The 18846-nt window shown below is 45.9% G+C and overlaps 2 protein-coding genes across 2 annotated transcripts; both read right to left on the reverse strand.

The window, feature by feature from the left end:
- Positions 1-5450: 5450 nt before the first annotated feature.
- Positions 5451-14195, reverse strand: LOC106573817 (lysine-specific demethylase RAD23B). The gene is made up of 10 exons (XM_014149173.3): positions 13677-14195; positions 12125-12206; positions 10458-10537; positions 9819-10171; positions 9657-9703; positions 9428-9555; positions 8952-9129; positions 8587-8795; positions 8229-8375; positions 5451-8104 (listed from the first exon to the last, which is right to left on the reverse strand). The coding sequence occupies exons 1-10, from the start codon at positions 13743-13745 to the stop codon at positions 7991-7993; spliced, it is 1407 nt and encodes a 468-aa protein (XP_014004648.1). The 5' UTR covers positions 13746-14195; the 3' UTR covers positions 5451-7990.
- A 244-nt stretch (positions 14196-14439) lies between these two features.
- On the reverse strand, positions 14440-18824 carry LOC106573818 (calreticulin). Its single transcript, XM_014149176.3, has 9 exons — positions 18565-18824; positions 17902-18003; positions 17413-17616; positions 16991-17085; positions 16672-16881; positions 16172-16285; positions 15765-15908; positions 15588-15680; positions 14440-15441 (listed from the first exon to the last, which is right to left on the reverse strand). The coding sequence occupies exons 1-9, from the start codon at positions 18656-18658 to the stop codon at positions 15241-15243; spliced, it is 1257 nt and encodes a 418-aa protein (XP_014004651.1). The 5' UTR covers positions 18659-18824; the 3' UTR covers positions 14440-15240.
- Positions 18825-18846: the final 22 nt, after the last annotated feature.

An 18846-nucleotide genomic window follows, 5' to 3' on the forward strand; every position in this document is an offset into this window, starting at 1 on the left:
CAATGCTGCAGAAATTGTTTGATACCCTTCCCCAGATCTGTGCCTCGACACAATCATGTCTCGGAGCTCTACGAATAATTCCTTTGACTTCATGGCTTGGTTTTTGCTCTGACAAGCACTGTCAACTGACATGCACTGTCAACATGTCCAATTAATTGAATTTGATGGACTCCAATCAAGTTGTAGAAACATCTCAAGGATGATCAATGGAAACAGGATACACCTGAGCTCAATTCCGAGTTTAATAGAAAAGGGTCTGAATACTTATGTAAATAAGGTATTTATTTTTTTAATCTGTTTTTGACTTTGTCGTTATAGGGTATTGTGTGCAAATTGATGAAGAAATGTAATTACATTTTTTTAGAATAAGGCTGTAACTTAACAAAATGTGGAAAAAGGGAAGGGGTCTGAATACTTTCCGAATGCACTGTAAGTAAACTCAGCAAAAAAAAACATCCTCTCACTGTCAACTGTGTTTATTTTCAGCAAACTTAAATATTGTGTAAATATTTGTATGAACATAACAAGATTCAACAACTGAGACATAAACTGAACAAGTTCCACAGACATGTGATTGACATAAATGGAATAATATGTCCCTGAACAAAGGGGGGGGGGGGTCAAAATCAAAAGTAACAGTCAGTATCTGGTGTGGCCACCAGCTGCATTAAGTACTGCAGTGCATCTTCTCCTCGTGGACTGCACCAGATTAGCCAGTTCTTGCTGTGAGATGTTACCCCAATCTTCCACCAAGGCACCTGCAAGTTCCCAGACATTTCTGGGGGGAATGACCCTAGCCCTCACCCTCCGATCCAACAGGTCCCAGATGTGCTCAATGGGACTGAAATTCAGGCTCTTCGCTGGCCATGACAGAACACTGACATTCCTGTCTTGCAGGAAATCATGCACAGAATGAGCAGTATGGCTGGTGGCATTGTCATGCGGGTCATGTCAGGATGAGCCTGCAGGAAGGGTACCACATGAGGGAGGAGGATGTCTTCCATGTAACGCATAGCGTTGAGATTGCCTGCAATGACAACAAGCTCAGTCCAATGATTCTGTGACACACCGCCCCAGACCATGACGGACCCTCCACCTCCAAATCGATCCCGCTCCAGAGTACAGGCCTCGGTGTAACGCTCATTCCTTTGACGATAAACACGAATCCGACCATCACCCCTGGTGAGACAAAACCACGACTCATCAGTGAAGAGCAATTTTTGCCAGTCCTGTCCGGTCCAGCGACGGTGGGTTTGTGCCCATAGGCGATGTTGTTGCCGGTGATGCCGGTGACATTGCAATTCATTGCCCTGGCCACATCTGCAGTCCTCATGCCTCCTTGCAGCATGCCTAAGGCACGTTCACGCAGATGAGCAGGGACCCTGGGCATCTTTCTTTTGGTGTTTTTCAGAGTCAGTAGAAAGGCCTCTTTAGTGTCCTAAGTTATCATAACTGTGACCTTAATTGCCTACTGTCTGTAAGCTGTTAGTGTCTTAACGACTGTTCCACAGGTGCATGTTCATTAATTGTTTATGGTTCATTGAACAAGCATGGGAAACAGTGTTTAAACCCTTTACAATGAAGATCTGTGAAGTAATTTGGATTTTTACTAATTATCTTTGAAAAACAGGGTCCTGAAAAAGGGACGTTTCTTTTTTTTTGCTGAGTTTATGTTTAAAATCAAATACTTTTAGACTTTTACTCAAGTAATATTTTACTGGGTGACTCACTTTTACTTTAGTCATTTTCTATTAAGGTATCTTTACTTTTACTCAAGAATGACAATTGGGTACTTTTCCCACCACTGGATTCAAGATGCATAGTCTTGTGTAACCATAACCAATGACACAATTTTAAAGCTTTGAAAAACTATTTATTGTACTGAAACAATAACCTTAAAAAACATTCAGCAAAGCTTCAAGTGGTGCATTTAAGGCTAAATCCCTATGCTTTATTGTAGTTTCAAAGAAGAAAAAACCAAAAGTTAAACAACAAAACAAGATGATAAAAATCAATATCATCACTCCTGTGGTTCCACAGCATGCCATAGCTCAGCTTAAGCCTCTGTTATAAAACTCATGCAACCAACCAACCAACCCTACATCGCTCAGAGCAACAGTCTTCACAATAAAGTGGCTTGTTTTGCAAAGGCTGAAATCAACTCCATGTACATTATGATACAGAAAGATTGATCTTTCTCGTCTACACACAAGAGAAAAGAAAAGGCAGAGGCCAGTGTTGTGTGTTGTTCACACAAAACTGGGGGGTTTCTAGCACTTCCAGAACTTCACTGCACTTTTAACACCTTTTATAGGATGGCTGTTTGATTATGATAGGCAATATAAATCCTATGGCACTCATCTATGAATTATTAAAAGACACAATTTGACTAACCATGGACCTATAAAAAAATCTGTACACAATTTTCCACAAACGAACAATTCATCTTCAACAAAATGAGACTAACCTCAATGCATGGTAGAGTAATTACATGGATAAAAAAGAACGTACAGCATGATTTATTTTGACATGATACATTAAGGATCAGGGGCAATCAAAACACACAAGAAAGTGTTCGGGGGGAACAGAATCAGGTGTGCATAAGATGCTTATTAAATAATAACAAAGGGACATGGCTCAAATGACATTCAGCTCGAACTAAACATCTAATCAAATCAAAATACAGATGAAAACTATCTTGGTAAATAGTGTGGTCTACAGCTTATCATTAGAACTAGCTTTCAAGTGTTTAGAAAGCATTTGTAAAAAACAACAATGTTGCTCAAACTTCATTTAGTGCAGTCATGTGGTACCTTACAGTGAAACTATACTGGGACACATCTGGATCCACTGCTGCTACTCTCTGTTTACCATATATGCATAGTCACTTTAACTATACATTCATGTACATACTACCTCAATTCGACTAACCGGTGCCTATATATAGCCTCGCTACTGTTATAGCCTAGCTACTGTATATAGCCTCACTACTGTTATTATTCTCTATCTTTTCATTGTTGTTTTTTATTTCCTTCTTATCTATTGTTAACCTAATACCTATTTTTTACACTGTTGGTTAGGGACTTGTAACGCCCTGGCCATAGAGAGGGGTTTTTGTTCGTTATTTTGGTTAGGCCAGGGTGTTACATTGGGTGGGCGTTCTATGTGCATTTTTCTATGTTGGTTTGTTTCGTTGATTTTGGCCGTGTGGCTTCCAATCAGGCACAGCTGTAGAGTGTTGTTGCTGATTGGGAGTCACACATAAGTGCCTGTTTTTCCGTTGGGGTTTTGTGGGTAATTGTTTCTGTTTAGTGTTTTGCACCTGACAGGACTGTTTGGCTGTCGGTTTTCTTGTTTTGTTTTGTATAGTGTTCTTTAGTAAATTAAACTTCAATGATGAACACTAACTCCGCTGCGCCTTGGTCTACTCTCTCTCCCGACAGCCGTTACAGAATTACCCACCAAAAACGGACCAAGCAGCGGAGGAAGGAGAGGCACCAGGAGAAGGACTCATGGACTTTGGAGAAGATGGAGAGGAACGTTCAGGATTCCTGGAGATGGGAGGAATTAATGGACGGAAAGGGACCATGGGCGTCAAGCTGGGGAATATCGCCGCCCGCAGTGGGAGATCGAGGCGGCGAGAGCTGAGAGGCGCTGGTATGAGGAGAGGGAGCGCAACAGGCACAAGAGGCAGCCCCCCCAAAACATTTGGGGGGGCACACGGGGAGTGTGGCGGAACCAGGAAGGAATTCTGGGCCAACTCCCCGTGCTTACAGGAGGCAGCGCAGTACTGGTCAGACACCGTGTTATGCGGTAAAGCGCACAGTGTCCCCAGTACGCGTGCATAGCCCGGTGCGCTATAGGCCAGCCCCCCGCAAGTGCCATGTGAGTGCAGGCATCGAGCCAGGGCGGATGGTGCCAGCTCAGCGCGTCTGGTCTCCAGTGCGCCTCCTCGGTCCAGGTTATCCAGCGCCGGCGCTGCGCACTGTGTCTCCAGAGCGCTGGGAGGGCCCAGTTCGCCCAATGCCTGCGCTCCGCCCGTGCCGGGCCAAAGTGGGCATTCAGCCTGGAGTGTGGGTAAAGAGCCTACGTACCAGAGCTCCAGTGCTCCCCCACAGCCCGGTTTATCCTGTGCCTCCTCCTCGGACCAGGCCTCCAGTGGGTCTCCCCATCCTGGTTAAGCCTGTGCCTCCTCCACAGACCAGGTCTCCAGTGGGTCTCCCCATCCTGGTCTCTCCTGTGTCGCCTCCACGGACCAGGCCTCCAGTGGGTCTCCCCATCCTGGTCTCTCCTGTGCCGCCTCCACGGACCAGGCCTCCAGTGGGTCTCCCCATCCTGGTCTCTCCTGTGCCGCCTCCACGGACCAGGCCTCCAGTGGGTCTCCCCATCCTGGTCTCTCCTGTGTCGCCTCCACGGACCAGGCCTCCAGTGGGTCTCCCCAGCCTGGTGAGTCCAGTGCCTGCGCCCAGAGCCAGGCCTCCTTCATGTCTCCCCAGCCTGGTGAATCCTGGGCCAGAGCCACCAGAGCCGCCCGCCAGTCCGGAGCCGACAGAGCTGCCGCCAGTCCGGAGCCGCCAGAGCCACCGCCAGTCCGGAGCCGCCAGAGCCGCCCGCCAGTCCGGAGCCGCCAGAGCCGCCCGCCTGTCTGGAGCCGCCAGAGCCGCCCGCCTGTCCGGAGCCGCCATCGCCGCCCGCCAGCTGGGCACAGCCATCGCCGCCCGCCTGTCCGGAGCCGCCAGAGCCACCCGCCTGTCCGGAGCCGCCATCGCCGCCCGCCAGTCCGGAGCCGCCAGAGCCGCCCGCCTGTCTGGAGCCGCCAGAGCCGCCCGCCTGTCCGGAGCCGCAAGGAGCCGCCCGCCAGCTGGGCGCAGCCATCGCCGCCCGCCTGTCCGGAGCCGCCATCGCCGCCCGCCAGTCCGGAGCCGCCAGAGCCGCCCGCCTGTCCGGAGCCGCCATCACCGCCCGCCAGCTGGGCGCAGCCATCGCCGCCCGCCTGTCCGGAGCCGCCATCGCCGCCCGCCAGTCCGGAGCCGCCCGCCTGTCTGGAGCCGCCAGAGCCGCCCGCCTGTCCGGAGCCGCCATCGCCGCCCGCCAGCTGGGCGCAGCCATCGCCGCCCGCCTGTCCGGAGCCGCCCGCCAGTCCGGAGCCGCCAGAGCCGCCCGCCGCCCGCCAGCTGGGCGCAGCCATCGCCGCCCGCCTGTCCGGAGCCGCCAGAGCCACCCGCCTGTCCGGAGCCGCCATCGCCGCCCGCCAGTCCGGAGCCGCCCGCCTGTCTGGAGCCGCCAGAGCCGCCCGCCTGTCCGGAGCCGCCATCGCCGCCCGCCAGCTGGGCGCAGCCATCGCCGCCCGCCTGTCCGGAGCCGCCCGCCAGTCCGGAGCCGCCAGAGCCGCCCGCCTGTCTGGAGCCGCCCGCCTGTGCTGAGCCGCCATCGCCGCCCGCCAGCTGGGCGCAGCCATCGCCGCCCGCCTGTCCGGAGCCGCCAGAGCCACCCGCCTGTCCGGAGCCGCCATCGCCGCCCGCCAGCCGGGCGCAGCCATCACCGCCCGCTAGCCGGGCGTAGCCATCGCCGCCCGCCAGCCGGGCGCAGCCAGGGTCGCCCGCCAGCCGGGTGCAACCAGAATCGCCCGCCAGCCGGGCGCAGCCATCGCCGCCCACCAGCCGGGCACAGCCAGGGTCGCCCGCCAGCCGGGCGCAGGTAGGATCGCCCGCCAGACGTGCGCAACCAGAATTGCCCGCCAGCCGGGCGCAGCCAGGGTCGCCCTCCAGTCCTCCGGCGCGGCCAGGGGCGCTACCTAAGTGGGCGACGCCGAGGGTGGAGCGGAGGCCACGTCCCGCACCTGAGCCGCCGCCGTAGAAGGCCCACCCGGACCCTCCCCTTCAGTGTCAGGTTTTGCGGCCGGAGTCCGCACCTTTGGGGGGGGGGGGGTACTGTAACGCCCTGGCTATAGAGAGGGGTTTTTGTTCATTATTTTGGTTAGGCCAGGGTGTTACATTGGGTGGGCGTTCTATGTGCATTTTTCTATGTTGGTTTGTTTCGTTGATTTTGGCCGTGTGGCTTCCAATCAGGCACAGCTGTAGAGTGTTGTTGCTGATTGGGAGTCACACATAAGTACCTGTTTTTCGGTTGGGGTTTTGTGGGTAATTGTTTCTGTTTAGTGTTTTGCACCTGACAGGACTGTTTGGCTGTCGGTTTTCTTGTTTTGTTTTGTATAGTGTTCTTTCTGTTATTAAATTCAATGATGAACACTAACTCCGCTGCGCCTTGGTCTACTCTCTCTCTCCCGACAGCCGTTACAGGACTGTAACTAAGCATTTCACTGTAAGGTTGTATTCGGCACACGTGACAAATAAACTTTGCATTTATTTGATCTGAAATCCAGGATTACTCATTATGTATCATCTTACAGTGAAACTACACTGGGACACATCTGGATCCAAATCCAGGATTTCTCATTATGTCTCATCTTACAGTGAAACTACACTGGGACACATCTGGAACCAAATCCAGGATTTCTCATTATGTCTCATCTTACAGTGAAACTACACTGGGACACATCTGGAACCAAATCCAAGATTTGTCATTATGTCTCTTCTTACAGTGAAACTACACTGGGACACATCTGGAACCAAATCCAGGATTTCTCATTATGTCTCATCTTACAGTGTTATCACATTTCAATATGATGACACTTATCAATAACAGAACTTCCTTACCTTTTACACAAACGATAATACATAAACAATAGAAACATTAATTCTCTAAAAGTAAAATAAAGTGCCAAAGTAACTCTCCAACATTGATATGACATTTCATTTACAAAATATCTGAGTTACCTTTATATGAAAAAACAAACAATACATTTGAGTTCCATGGCCATTTCGCTGGTTTTGTCACTTTATCACGGGAAACTCAAGTATATTTTCCCAGGAGATGAGGCCCACATAGCAAACACAAATCAAAGTATGTTTGGGGTTTCCTTTGAGAGAGGTTGAAAAGCAATATATGGTGAGGCAAACTTCCACTGTAACTCTATGGATGGACACGGCACAAGCAGCAGTAATAGCAGCAGTGATAGCAGCAGTGATAGCAGCAGTAATAGCAGCAGTGACAGCAGCAGTAATAGCAGCAGTGATAGCAGCAGTAATAGCAGCAGTGATAGCAGCAGTGATAGCAGCATTTAATAGCAGCAGTGATAGCAGCAGTTAATAGCAGCAGTATTAGCAGCAGTGATAGCAGCAGTAATAGCAGCAGTGATAGCAGCAGTTAATAGCAGCAGTGATAGCAGCAGTTAATAGCAGCAGTATTAGCAGCAGTGATAGCAGCAGTAATAGCAGCAGTAATAGCAGCAGTAATGGCAGCAGTAATAGCAGCAGTGATAGCAGCAGTAATAGCAGCAGTGATAGCAGCAGTTAATAGCAGCAGTGATAGCAGCAGTTAATAGCAGCAGTGATAGTAGTAGTTAATAGCAGCAGTAATAGCAGCATATAATAGCAGCAGTGATAGCAGCAGTGATAGCAGCAGTGATAGCAGCAGTTAATAGCAGCAGTGATAGCAGCAGTTAATAGCAGCAGTAATAGCAGCAGTGATAGCAGCAGTAATAGCAGCAGTGATAGCAGCAGTGATAGCAGCAGTAATAGCAGCAGTGATAGCAGCAGTAACAGCAGCAGTGATAGCAGCAGTAATAGCAGAAATGATCGCAGTGATAGCATCAGTAATAGCAGCAGTAATAGCAGCAATGATCGCAGTGATAGCAGCAGTAATAGCAGCAGTGATAGCAGCAGTAATAGCAGCAGTGAGCAAGAGAGAGCTAACATACTCAGAGAGAATGGAGAAGGCATAGCTTACAGTAACTAAACATCACGTCTTTGTCCAATGACAAGTCACTTTTGGTAACCTTTTCCATTCCTTCCTTCCAAAACACATTTTGTAGCACTATCACTCGTTCTCTAGCCCTCCATTCTTCCCCTTCATGCTGACGCATGCACATTCACTCGTCATCAAATGTTTGTTGGAGCAGGAAATTAGCAGCTAAATTCTCATTCTTCTCACATGCGAAATATGCTTGAATGACAAGTCCCTCTGGAAATCCCAAGGCTTTTAACTGTAATGAAAACACATAGGCAACTGTCAGCTCGGAAACACATAACCAATGACACAGCAAGCTTCCCATTGAGAAAGTGATATAAATGAGTTCAATCTCAATTATTAACCATAAATAATCATACCCTCTCGATGGCCTCCTTCTCTTGTGGGGTGACCTGGATGTAGTTAGTATGTGGCGCCCCCTGGGCCTCAACTCCCTCCTCTACCATCTCTCCTCCTTGGGGCTCGTTCAGCATCTGCACAAAGCGCTCCTGGTGCTGGGTAATTTGCTGCAAAGAAAGAACATCATCATATAAACCCTTACGAATACAAATAATGATTTCCTTTTTAGTAGGCTAAGCCAAAACAGAATCTAAAGGGCAGAATATTTCCAACCTCCCATAAAACCAGATTGGGTCTGGAAAGCCAAGCCAATGAGCATGGCTACGTGGATGGAGAGAGACTGCATGCAGTCACTGGATGTCCAGTCTCCCCACTGACCTGCAGCAGCTGGGGGTTGTCTCTGCCTAGCTGCTGGAGCAGGTCAGGAAGGAGAGCTGGGTTCTGCTGGATGACCTGTCTCATCTGCTGGAACTGTGGCTGGTTCCTCAAAAACTCCAGGGGGTTCTCACCCCCAGTACCTTCACCAGTAAGCCCACCAGTCAGCCCACCAGACGAGGGGGGCTGCTGGGTTGAAGACACTGAGCCTGCTGCAAAACAAGAATTAATGGACAGAGAGTTCAAAGACCTCTATGAAACACAGTACTGAGCTCACAATGTGCGTCCAGAGAAATGATTGGTTGGTATGAGAGACACATGGGCCTGGTAAAAGAACAAGAGTAGAGTGGGTGGGTGGGTGGTCTCACTCGTAGCTGCTGGTGGGGGCTGGGCTCTATCTGTGGCTGGAGCAGGGGCTGGAGCAGGAGCTGGGGCAGGAGCTGGGGCAGGGGCTGGGGCAGGAGTTGGGGCAGTGGGGTTGAGGTTGGCCAGAGCTGTGGGTAGGAACGCCTCTGGTGACAGAAGGTCAGCCTCGGCCGGAATCCCCTGGATGAAGTAGAGATAAGAATGTATAATGCCTCGGGACAATTAAATAATAATAATGAAGTGCATTTATATTGCTCTCTTCTAAGTTCTCAAAGCGCTTTGCATTGTAAGGGAGACAGATGGATAAACACACAATGAACTGTATACAGCTTTGAGACTGAAAATCATCTTTTATTCTGTGTGCATACTTCTGTCAGATTGTGGAAAAGAGTATGATAGAACCTAGGAATTAGCTCCACTGCTTCCAGGTCATAATACACTAATCTACGATTAAATCACTGATAGGATGGAAACTCACCATTAGCAGGTACTCCACGGCTCTGTCTGGGTTGTTGTAACTGGCTCGCAGCGCTGCAATAACCTGCTCCCTTTCATATCCCATAGACATGATTTCAGACACTAGATTCTCATATGCCTGTCCTGTCACTGTCTCATGAAGAGAGGGGGAAAAGATACAGGGTCATAAATCAGTGGGAAGATGAAGCATGATATTGTGATGTGAAAGATTAGACTAGTCTCTTGATTACCCAGTATTGATGCTGCTTCTTCCAGGAGACTTAAGTCATCAACAAGGCTGTGAGAGAATTTTTGGGGGGATCAAAACAGACACATTTATAAACTAAAACCATGTTTGCCATCCACATCTTTAAATGATCTAAGATATAAAATATTTTATCATAAGTCAATACCTGGAGGAGGAGAGGGCTGGTGGTGTAGCAAAGGGCTGTTCAGGGTGCTCCCCCTCAGGCTTGTCCTCTGAAAGGGAGGATGCTGCTGCAGCTGGGGCTGTACTGGTCCCCAGGACTGCAGGGGGAATAGAAGCAGGGGCTGGTGCAGGGGGTGTGAAGGACTCCACTGCTTGTGTGAGGTTTGAGGCAGGGGCAGATGTAGGGGACAGGGTGGAGATCTCCATCGGGGCAGGGGATGAGGTAGGTCGGGCAATGTCAGAGAGGGACAGCCCAGAAACAGCAGGAGGTGCAGGGGCAGGAGCAGGGGTAGAGGCTGGGGCTGGGGCTGCCTGAGGAGTAGCTGGAGGTTTGGGCTGTAGGGAGACAACAAACAAGACTGCCCAGAGATGACCACTGTGACTACAGACAACTACCTCATCTTTAGACATCAATGAATAATAATATTTCTACAAATACAAATTACTAACTCCTGCTTTCACTGTCATGACAGTAATGACAGTATTATTAGCACATAAATGATCTTGTACGTCCTTTGTTAAAGTTTACTATCAATTAATCAATAAAATAAGGAACTCGTATAATATCCTCACATATGAATGGCTACCAAATAAATCCATTAAAACAGTGTTGAAATCTTACCTTTGTAACCATGACCACCAGAAAGTTGTTCTCATCAATTCTGTAGTCTTTTAGAGGTATGTCATCATTCAAGATTTTGCCTACAAAAACACAACAAGAAGAACCTACTCAATGACACTGAATAAAAATATAAAACGCAACATGCATGCAAAGATTTTACTGGGTTACAGTTCATATAAGGAAATAAATCAGCTTAAATGAATTCATTAGGCCTTAATCTATTGATTTCACATGACTGGGAATACAGATATGCATCTGTTGGTCACAGATACCTTAAAAAAGGTAGTGGGTGTGGATCAGAAAACCAGTCAGTATCTGGTGTGACCACCATTTGCCTAATGCCCCGCGACATATCTCCTTCGCATAGAGTCATCAGGCTGTTGATTGTGGCCTGTGAATGTTTTCCCACTCCTATTCAATGGCTGTGTGAATTTACTGGATATTGGCGGGAACTGGAACATGCTGTCGTACACGTCGATCCTGAGCATCCCAAACATGCTCAATGGGTGACATGTCTGGTGAGTATGCAGGCCATGGAAGAACTGTGACATTTTCAGCTTCCAGGAATTGTGTACAGATCCTTGTGACATGGGGCCCTGCATTATCATGCTGAAACATGAGGTGATGCGGTGGATGAATGGCACGTCCATGGGCCTTAGGATCTCATCACGGTATCTCTGTGCATTCAAATTGCCAAATTGCCAAAATGCAATTGTGTTCATTGTCCATAGCTTATGCCTGCCCATACCATAACCCCCCCACCACCATGGGGCACTCTGTTCAGCAAACCACTCACCTACACAACATCGTACACGCTGTCTGCCATCTACCCGGTACAGTTGAAACCGGGATTCATCCATGAAGAGCACACTTCTCCAGCGTGCCAGTGGCCATCAAAGGTGAGCATTTCCCCACTAAAGTCTGTTATGACGCCAAACTGCAGTCAGGTCAAGACCCTGGTGAGTGCAACAAGCATGCAGATGAGCTTCCCTGAGATGGTTTCTGACAGTTTGTGCAGAAATCTTTCGGTTGTGCAAACCCACAGTTTCATCAGCTGTCCGGGTGGCTGGTCTCAGACGATCCCACAGGTGAAGAAGCCGGATGTGGAGGTCCTGGTCTGGCGTGGTTACAAGTGGTCTGCGGTTGTGAGGCCGTTTGGACGTACTGACAAATTCTCTAAAACGACGGTTTATGGTAGAGAAATGAACATTCAATTCTCTAGCAACAGCTCTGGTGAACATTCCTGCTGTCAGCATGCCAATTGCACGCTCCCTCAAAACTTGAGACATCTGTGTCATTGTGTTGTGCGAAAAAACTGCACATTTTAGAGTGGCCTTTTATTGTGTCCAACACAAAGTGCACCTGTGTAATGATTATGCTGTTTAATCATCTTGAAATGCCACACCTGTCAGATGGATGGATTATCTTGGCAAAGGAGAAATGCTCACTAACAGGGATGTAAACAAATGTGAACAAAATTTGAGAGAAATACAATTTTTGTGCATATGGAAATTTTGTGGGATCTTTTATTTAGGCTCATGAAATATAGGACCAACACTTTATATGTTGCGTTTATATTTTTGTTCAGTCTAGATCTATAGACTACAACATTTCTGATGTGTCCGATAGATATTCAAGATGCAGTTAGTGATTAACTGCTGTTTTACCTGCGTAGATTAATTTTTGCCCCGCGGCTGGATAGCCATCCTTCCCTTTCACAGTCTCAATCTTCTCCTTCAGGGCTTTTACCTGCCAATAACATAACATAATGACAAGCTGTTAAATAGGACTAGAGACAGAACACATTTAGTTTGATCTCTATGGGCAGGACATTCTTCTGAGTAGTTCTCTGAGGAGAGCACCTCTCCTGGACCACCTGAACCTAATAAGGTGACACATTATACTGTATGTCTCAGCTCCGTCATAAAGCAGAATCCTTGAGGATTATGGGATTGGAAGTGAAAAGCTGTGAGCCTGTGATTCACATTCTGTCATTACTTCACCTTGTTGTGAGTGCTTCAAGGCAGTACAGAGATATTTTTATAGACAGATGCATTTCAATGGCACTACATTCCCTTATGTGATACACCATACATGTATTTTTAAAGTTGACACACTATACACAAGTTAATGATACAGTAATACATGTTCCAGTTTTAAAACTGAGATGTAGACTTGCTCACCAGACAGTGTTATTACCAGCAATGTAATATACCTGTCAGTCAATTAGCAACACAGGCCTAGGGAAAGAATTTGTAAAGCAGATGCCATAGCTCGTACACATTCGTACTACTATTTACATTTCTCTAAAGGTTGAGTGTTACTCAATATTGGTCCTGTGGAACCTCAGGGGATGCAGGCTTTTGTTCCATCCCAGTGCTACTGCTAGTTACTAACAAACCTGATTCAACAAATCAGGGTCTTGCTAATCAGATGTTTGTATCTAAACCATTTTCCCAGGTGAGTTGACTGAGTAAGCATTCTCATTGACAGCAGTACTATAGTAGAAAGCTGCTCTAAAGGTAGAACCCTAAAGATCACTGCTATGTAAGGGGCTATGGTAGTTGCATTCTAAAGGGGAAACGTCAACTGTAAATTAAGCCAAGCATAGAGCAGATAAATATGCAAAGAAGATGTGTTCACATTGGAAAGGTATTGAAAACAGCAAACAATCATAATATTGTATAAGAAACCATTTTAAAATACATTTTACTAATCAAGAGCCCCCCCAATGTATAGCCTAAGTTATTTAAAAAAAGACAATTGTTGTAGAATATCTCAAATACATTAAATAATGTATATTGTTATTATTAACCTTATCTTTGTATTGTTAATTTTACGGCCTCTCAAACAGTTTTTTCAATGGTACAGTGTATAAACAAATATAGCATAACAAACGTACATAACGCCCCCTCCACCCGATTCCTATAGTCCAAAAGAGGGGCTATACGAGAGCCGCTCTATGGTATCGAGACCTGGGCTCGTAAAATCTTGCGTCATCATTCATGAGAATACAGCCAGGCAATCTCAGGCGTCACGAATATCGCCATTTGACAACAACACCTAACTGTTACAATGTGACATGAAGAATGACAACATTATATAAAATAGCATCCCCCCTCTCCAGCTTAAATCACATTGTCCAAGGCCCTGGTTGCGCTCAGCCCCTCGGCCTCAAGCATATTTACTGGAGTCACTAACTTCACTTCCACTACTCACCGTTAGTTCTGGGTCTATTTCTATTTTAAACGTTTGCTGCTGAAGAGTCTTCAACGTTATCGACAGCATCTTCAAGACGATTTCCGATAATTGCCAGACGCTAAAGGGCTCTACACCAGTATTCACACCAGTTTCTGTAGGCTACTGTTGCCACAGTAGGACCTAGTTGTGTGACTCAGCTATCACTGTATTGGTTGTGTTGTAGTCAGACGCCATCTACTTGCTGCCTGAGACAAGACATACTGCTGGGGCTAGGGCTATACCACGCGAATCGAAATTATTGTGCATATGATTTACCAAATGCTGTTCTCGTCTCACCTCTTACAACAATATTACTTTGTCAATTATTTAGGGGGTTTTCAACAAGCATTTAAAACATGACTGACGGAGACAATTCATTTACAAAATGATCAGTTATGGAATTGAACAATTATTAGAAAGCAAACAATTTCAGTGGTTTCTTTCTACTGAAAATGTTGTGTACTGTTACTGACAAACTTGCATGCATTGCTGTATCTGGGTATGGATTGTTCCAGAACATGGTTTAGAGAAAAGGCCCACCGCCCTGTCACGAGTGTCCTCAGAGAGGCAGAGACCTGCCATCGCCCTGTCCTTATTGTCCTCAGAGGCAGTGACCTGAAATAAAACACTCAAGCATGGTCAAGAGTCCCTCTACTCATTGTGTCAACAACACCAAACTAGAACTGTTACATCAAACCCATCCATATCTCAAAATCAGTTAGAATCTAACTTTTCTGGAATGTAAGTCTCCTGAAAATACTTTTATTGAAAGAAAAAGCTTGATTTATTCACTGAAACAGTACTCTGTGAGGACAGTGACATGTTTAAGATTGTGAGTCACAGTTTAGATCCTTTAGTCTGATAGTCATGTCTGCGGCTGCCATACAACTAAAGCAACGTCTGAGACAGCAACGTCTGAGACAGCAACATGTACAAAATAGATCATGGGAGAGTTATGAATGGTGGACAAACAGAGGATGATTGTAACGAGGGAATAAATTAAAAGGATGTTAATTATAATAATTTATAGTACAGTTCTGCATACAACTGTATAAAACAATAAATCAAAACAAACTACAACTGATATGTACCCAATTTGTTTCCCAAAATAGACAGCATCAGATAAGATTGATGACAAGAATGGGGGGAATAATCCTTTGCTTTGACACTGAAGGGATGAACTGATGGTAGCTGATGATAAAAGCAAGGAAGCCAGTGGCAGCACCACCTAGAGCAACTGTAGGACACATGGACAGGACAGACCACATTCTGAACAAAGGGGGAAATTATCCTAAATGAATCATTCTCACAGAAACATAAAACTTAAACCCAGTTCTTCAACCCTAAACACCTATTAAAAATAAAAAATGGAACCTCTAGAAAAGGCAAACATTGCCTGCCCCTTTCCCACCCCTACACCTGAAAAATAGGTTGCCACAGGAAGGGCAAGTCCATAGGGTATTACGCAATGTGATGATGCACAGCAGTCAGTCCATTGGAGAGGAGATAGGGCGGGACAGAAACATCTTCTGTTCAGTTTAATTTACAACTCATCCTTGTCCTTCATGGGAATTTCCTCTTCGCCTTCTTCCGTTGGGCTGTCCTCTTCCTCTTCCTTTGACTCATCCTCCTCTTCATCTTCATCCCCCTCATCGTCAGCAGTGTCCTTCTTGCTCTTCTCCTCCTCTTCTCTCGCTTTCCTCTCCTCCTCCTCCTGTGCATCTTTCATTTTCTTTTCTGGTTCCTATTTTAGAAATAAGGAAAATGGGTCATTAAGACAGCACTGTGGGCAGTTGTATTTTGGTCTAACATTTGAAAAGGAATAGCAAATTGAACTCATACTAACTTATGCCAAAATAGAAACGTATCATGCAAATAACAAAATCCTACCTTTGTAGTTCCCCAGGTTTCATTTCCAAACTCCTCCGCCTCCTTTACATCATCACCAATCAGGAAGTTGTCAAAGATGGTGCCAGACTTCACCTATAGAAAGACAGACAAACAAATGTAACATCAAGCCCATAATTACCCTTCAGCTACACATTTCTCATTCATTGTCTAACATACCTGCCACAGGTCCAGACCCAGCACTCCAATGTTGTCAAACTTGTAGATGGAGGTGTCGGCTGTGTACTCAGGGTTATCAATCTCAGGATGCACCCAGGTACCTTTGTAGTCGGGGTTGTCAATCTGCTTTGGCTTCCACTCTCCCTGAAAAGACAAGGCCAGATATTAGACTACCAGTGGTGACCAACTAGCTGTATAATGCAGCTCATGGAAGGATAACACTCTATAATAACTTGTATTAATAAACTATTTGTGAGTATTGTATATGCTATGAATGCATGAGGATTCTAGAGTATATTAACATAATAAGCTTAATCAGCATTTACATAATTTCTAAGCATTTATAACAGCTTAATAATTGAAGTTATTTAAGTGTTGTTAGCCACTGGTTGAAACTCAGTGTGTACCTGATACTCCGGGTTGGGGATCACAGGAGGCTCCCACTCTCCATCCATGTCCACGTCCCAGTCATCAGGCTTCTTGGCATCAGGGTCAGGGATGTTCTCAGGCTTCTCCCAGCCCTAGTGAGAAAGTTCAACATTAGTTGGCCAGTGACAGAACTTAAAGTGCTTTGGACAAAAGAGAGAGAACTCCTGAATTGGTGTAACTAAACCAGGAGCACAGAAAGCTCATGCTCTTTGGCCTTAAATAGTCAAATTACTGTTAATATCAGGAAGAAAGATCATAGAACATTTTCTAAGCACAATGGCCCCATAATATGGCAGAATGAAATGTGATAGCCATCAAATTCTTAAATTGTTTTACCATTATGTAAGAGTAACTAGGTTGGGGAAAAACTTTGGGATCTGTCCATTTTACAGTGGATTGATGGAACTGTTTCCTGACTAGATGCATTGGGCCGAATAGGGAAACAGCGCTGACTGGACACCAATGCAAAGAGGCTCACCTCTGGCTTGGTGTCTGTAGGATCGTCAATCTTGGGCCTGTCGTCCCAGTCCTCTGGCTTCTTGGCCTCGGGGTCCTTGATGGTCTTTGCGGGCAGAATGTCCCAGTCGTCCTCCAAAGTGCCTGACTCCACCTTCTCATTGTTGATCTTCACCTCGTATGTCTGGTCCGGGTTCAGGATCAGAGTGTACAGGTGTGTCAGCTCGTCATCCTGAAGGGACAAAGTGGAGAACAGCAGGGGTCAGGTTAGAGGCAAAGAAAGGCCTGACGGGCAATATGCAGTAACAGAATGAAATGCTGAGGGATTTAATATGTCTTACCTTGCATTTGATTTCTTTCTTGATGAGGTGGTTCTTGCCTTTGTAGTTAAAGATGACGTGAACCTTCTTGGTGCTGTAGCCACAGATGTCTGGCCCTGTGGGATGGATGGGTAGAGAGCATTTAATATATTGTCACGTCAATAAAACACAGAATCTACCTTAAAATCCACGCATTTCTGAAAATGACCGAGGGTGACAAAAATCACATTTTATTGATTGCATACACATATTTAGCAGATGTTATTGCGGGTGTTGCGAAATGCTTGTTTGTGTTCCTAGCTCCAACAGTGCCGTAATATCTAACAATTCACACAAACCTAAAACTAAAAGAATGGAATTAACAAATATACACAGAGGGATTAATCTCTGACCAAAAATCATTTCTCAGTCAGAAAAACTGGTGGGGCTCTGCACCCACTCACCAAACATGATGTAATACTGCGAGTCCCCGTGCATTGCTGCCTGGTCTAGGTTTGCTGGGAAGATTTTGACATATCCGCCACCACAGTCGATCTTCTGCTCGTGTTTGACAGTGAACTGGACCACCAGGGGCTTGCCCTCGTTGCTGAAGGGTTCAAAGCGGCTGGACATAGCATAGAAACGGGCATCCTGGCTGGTCTGGAGACCTGTGGAACAGGTAAGAAGATAATACATTAATATCAGTACGTATAAGGTATAGGAGGCGAGTGATGTATAGTGAGTTTACAGTACTGTATGTCATGTGGATTACATTTTGATTAGTGTTGGCGAGAATACGCTTTACATTTGCATTGACAACAATCCACAATCTAAAGGAGCCATTTGCAACCATTTGGCATATGCAAACTCAGACTTAGTGAAGGAATTGGGCATAACTCCATATTGAAACATCTTGTTGTGATCAAACTACTGAATATCCCATTTCAGCTCACCTTTATCGGCCTCAGCATCGCCATAAAACTTCCCAGCAGTCAGTTTCCACTCTCCATAGTCAGTCTTGTGCTTCGATACAAGCCACCGGCTCTTCCATGCATCTGAAACCAACATTTACATTCTTATCAGTCAGGATCTAGAGGAAGTTACATGGATGAGTAAGGATGGTAGGAAATTAAAGAACAAATCAAAAGCGAAAGAATCAAATACAGTGCACTGCTGAGTCATATAATACTTTGATGTAACAAAATGACAATAATGGATTTCACCTTGATACCATGTCAAAAGTTCTCTTGATACATACACAAATGGTGCGTCTTCTACACACAGTGTAAAATGTCTGACCATAATGAGATTGTATGCAACAACAACAAAAAATAAAACTCAAAAACTTCCTTGACGCACAAGGTGTAGATCTCATGTTCCACATTACAGAAAACTTTTATTTTACCAAAAACTACATAATGGAGCATTTTCCAAGCAATAGCCTAGATACCAAAGTGATTGACTACTACATGCAGAAAGAACATTTAATATTTAATTAAATAGCAAAACACCACGTTATAGGGTACGGTATGGGCACTTGATTAGATCACCCCAAAACATAATCTATTCCATATAAACATTTTAGCAATGATCAGTAAGACAAAAGTCACATTTACCTCCATCCTGAAATTGTTCCTTGAAGTATACAGTAGCGTCGATGGTGACAGCTACCGATGCAAAAACTGAAAATATTGCCACTGCGACCCTCATGCTTCTACCGTCCCGCTGTCCAGGTAAACTGTGTCGTTTAGCTCCTTGAAACTCAGTAATAAACGCTCAAAGAATAAGGAAACAGGTTATATGATCATTTCTAACTCCGTATTCCTTCACAGATGGCCGTGGCTCATTGGATGAGATCCTGTCCAATGAAATGAGACCACGAGTTATTTTTCGGAAGT

Source organism: Salmo salar, chromosome 16 (genome assembly GCF_965601325.2).
Source record: "Salmo salar chromosome 16, fSalSal1, whole genome shotgun sequence".
In the NCBI taxonomy this organism is placed as follows: Eukaryota; Metazoa; Chordata; class Actinopteri; order Salmoniformes; family Salmonidae; genus Salmo; species Salmo salar.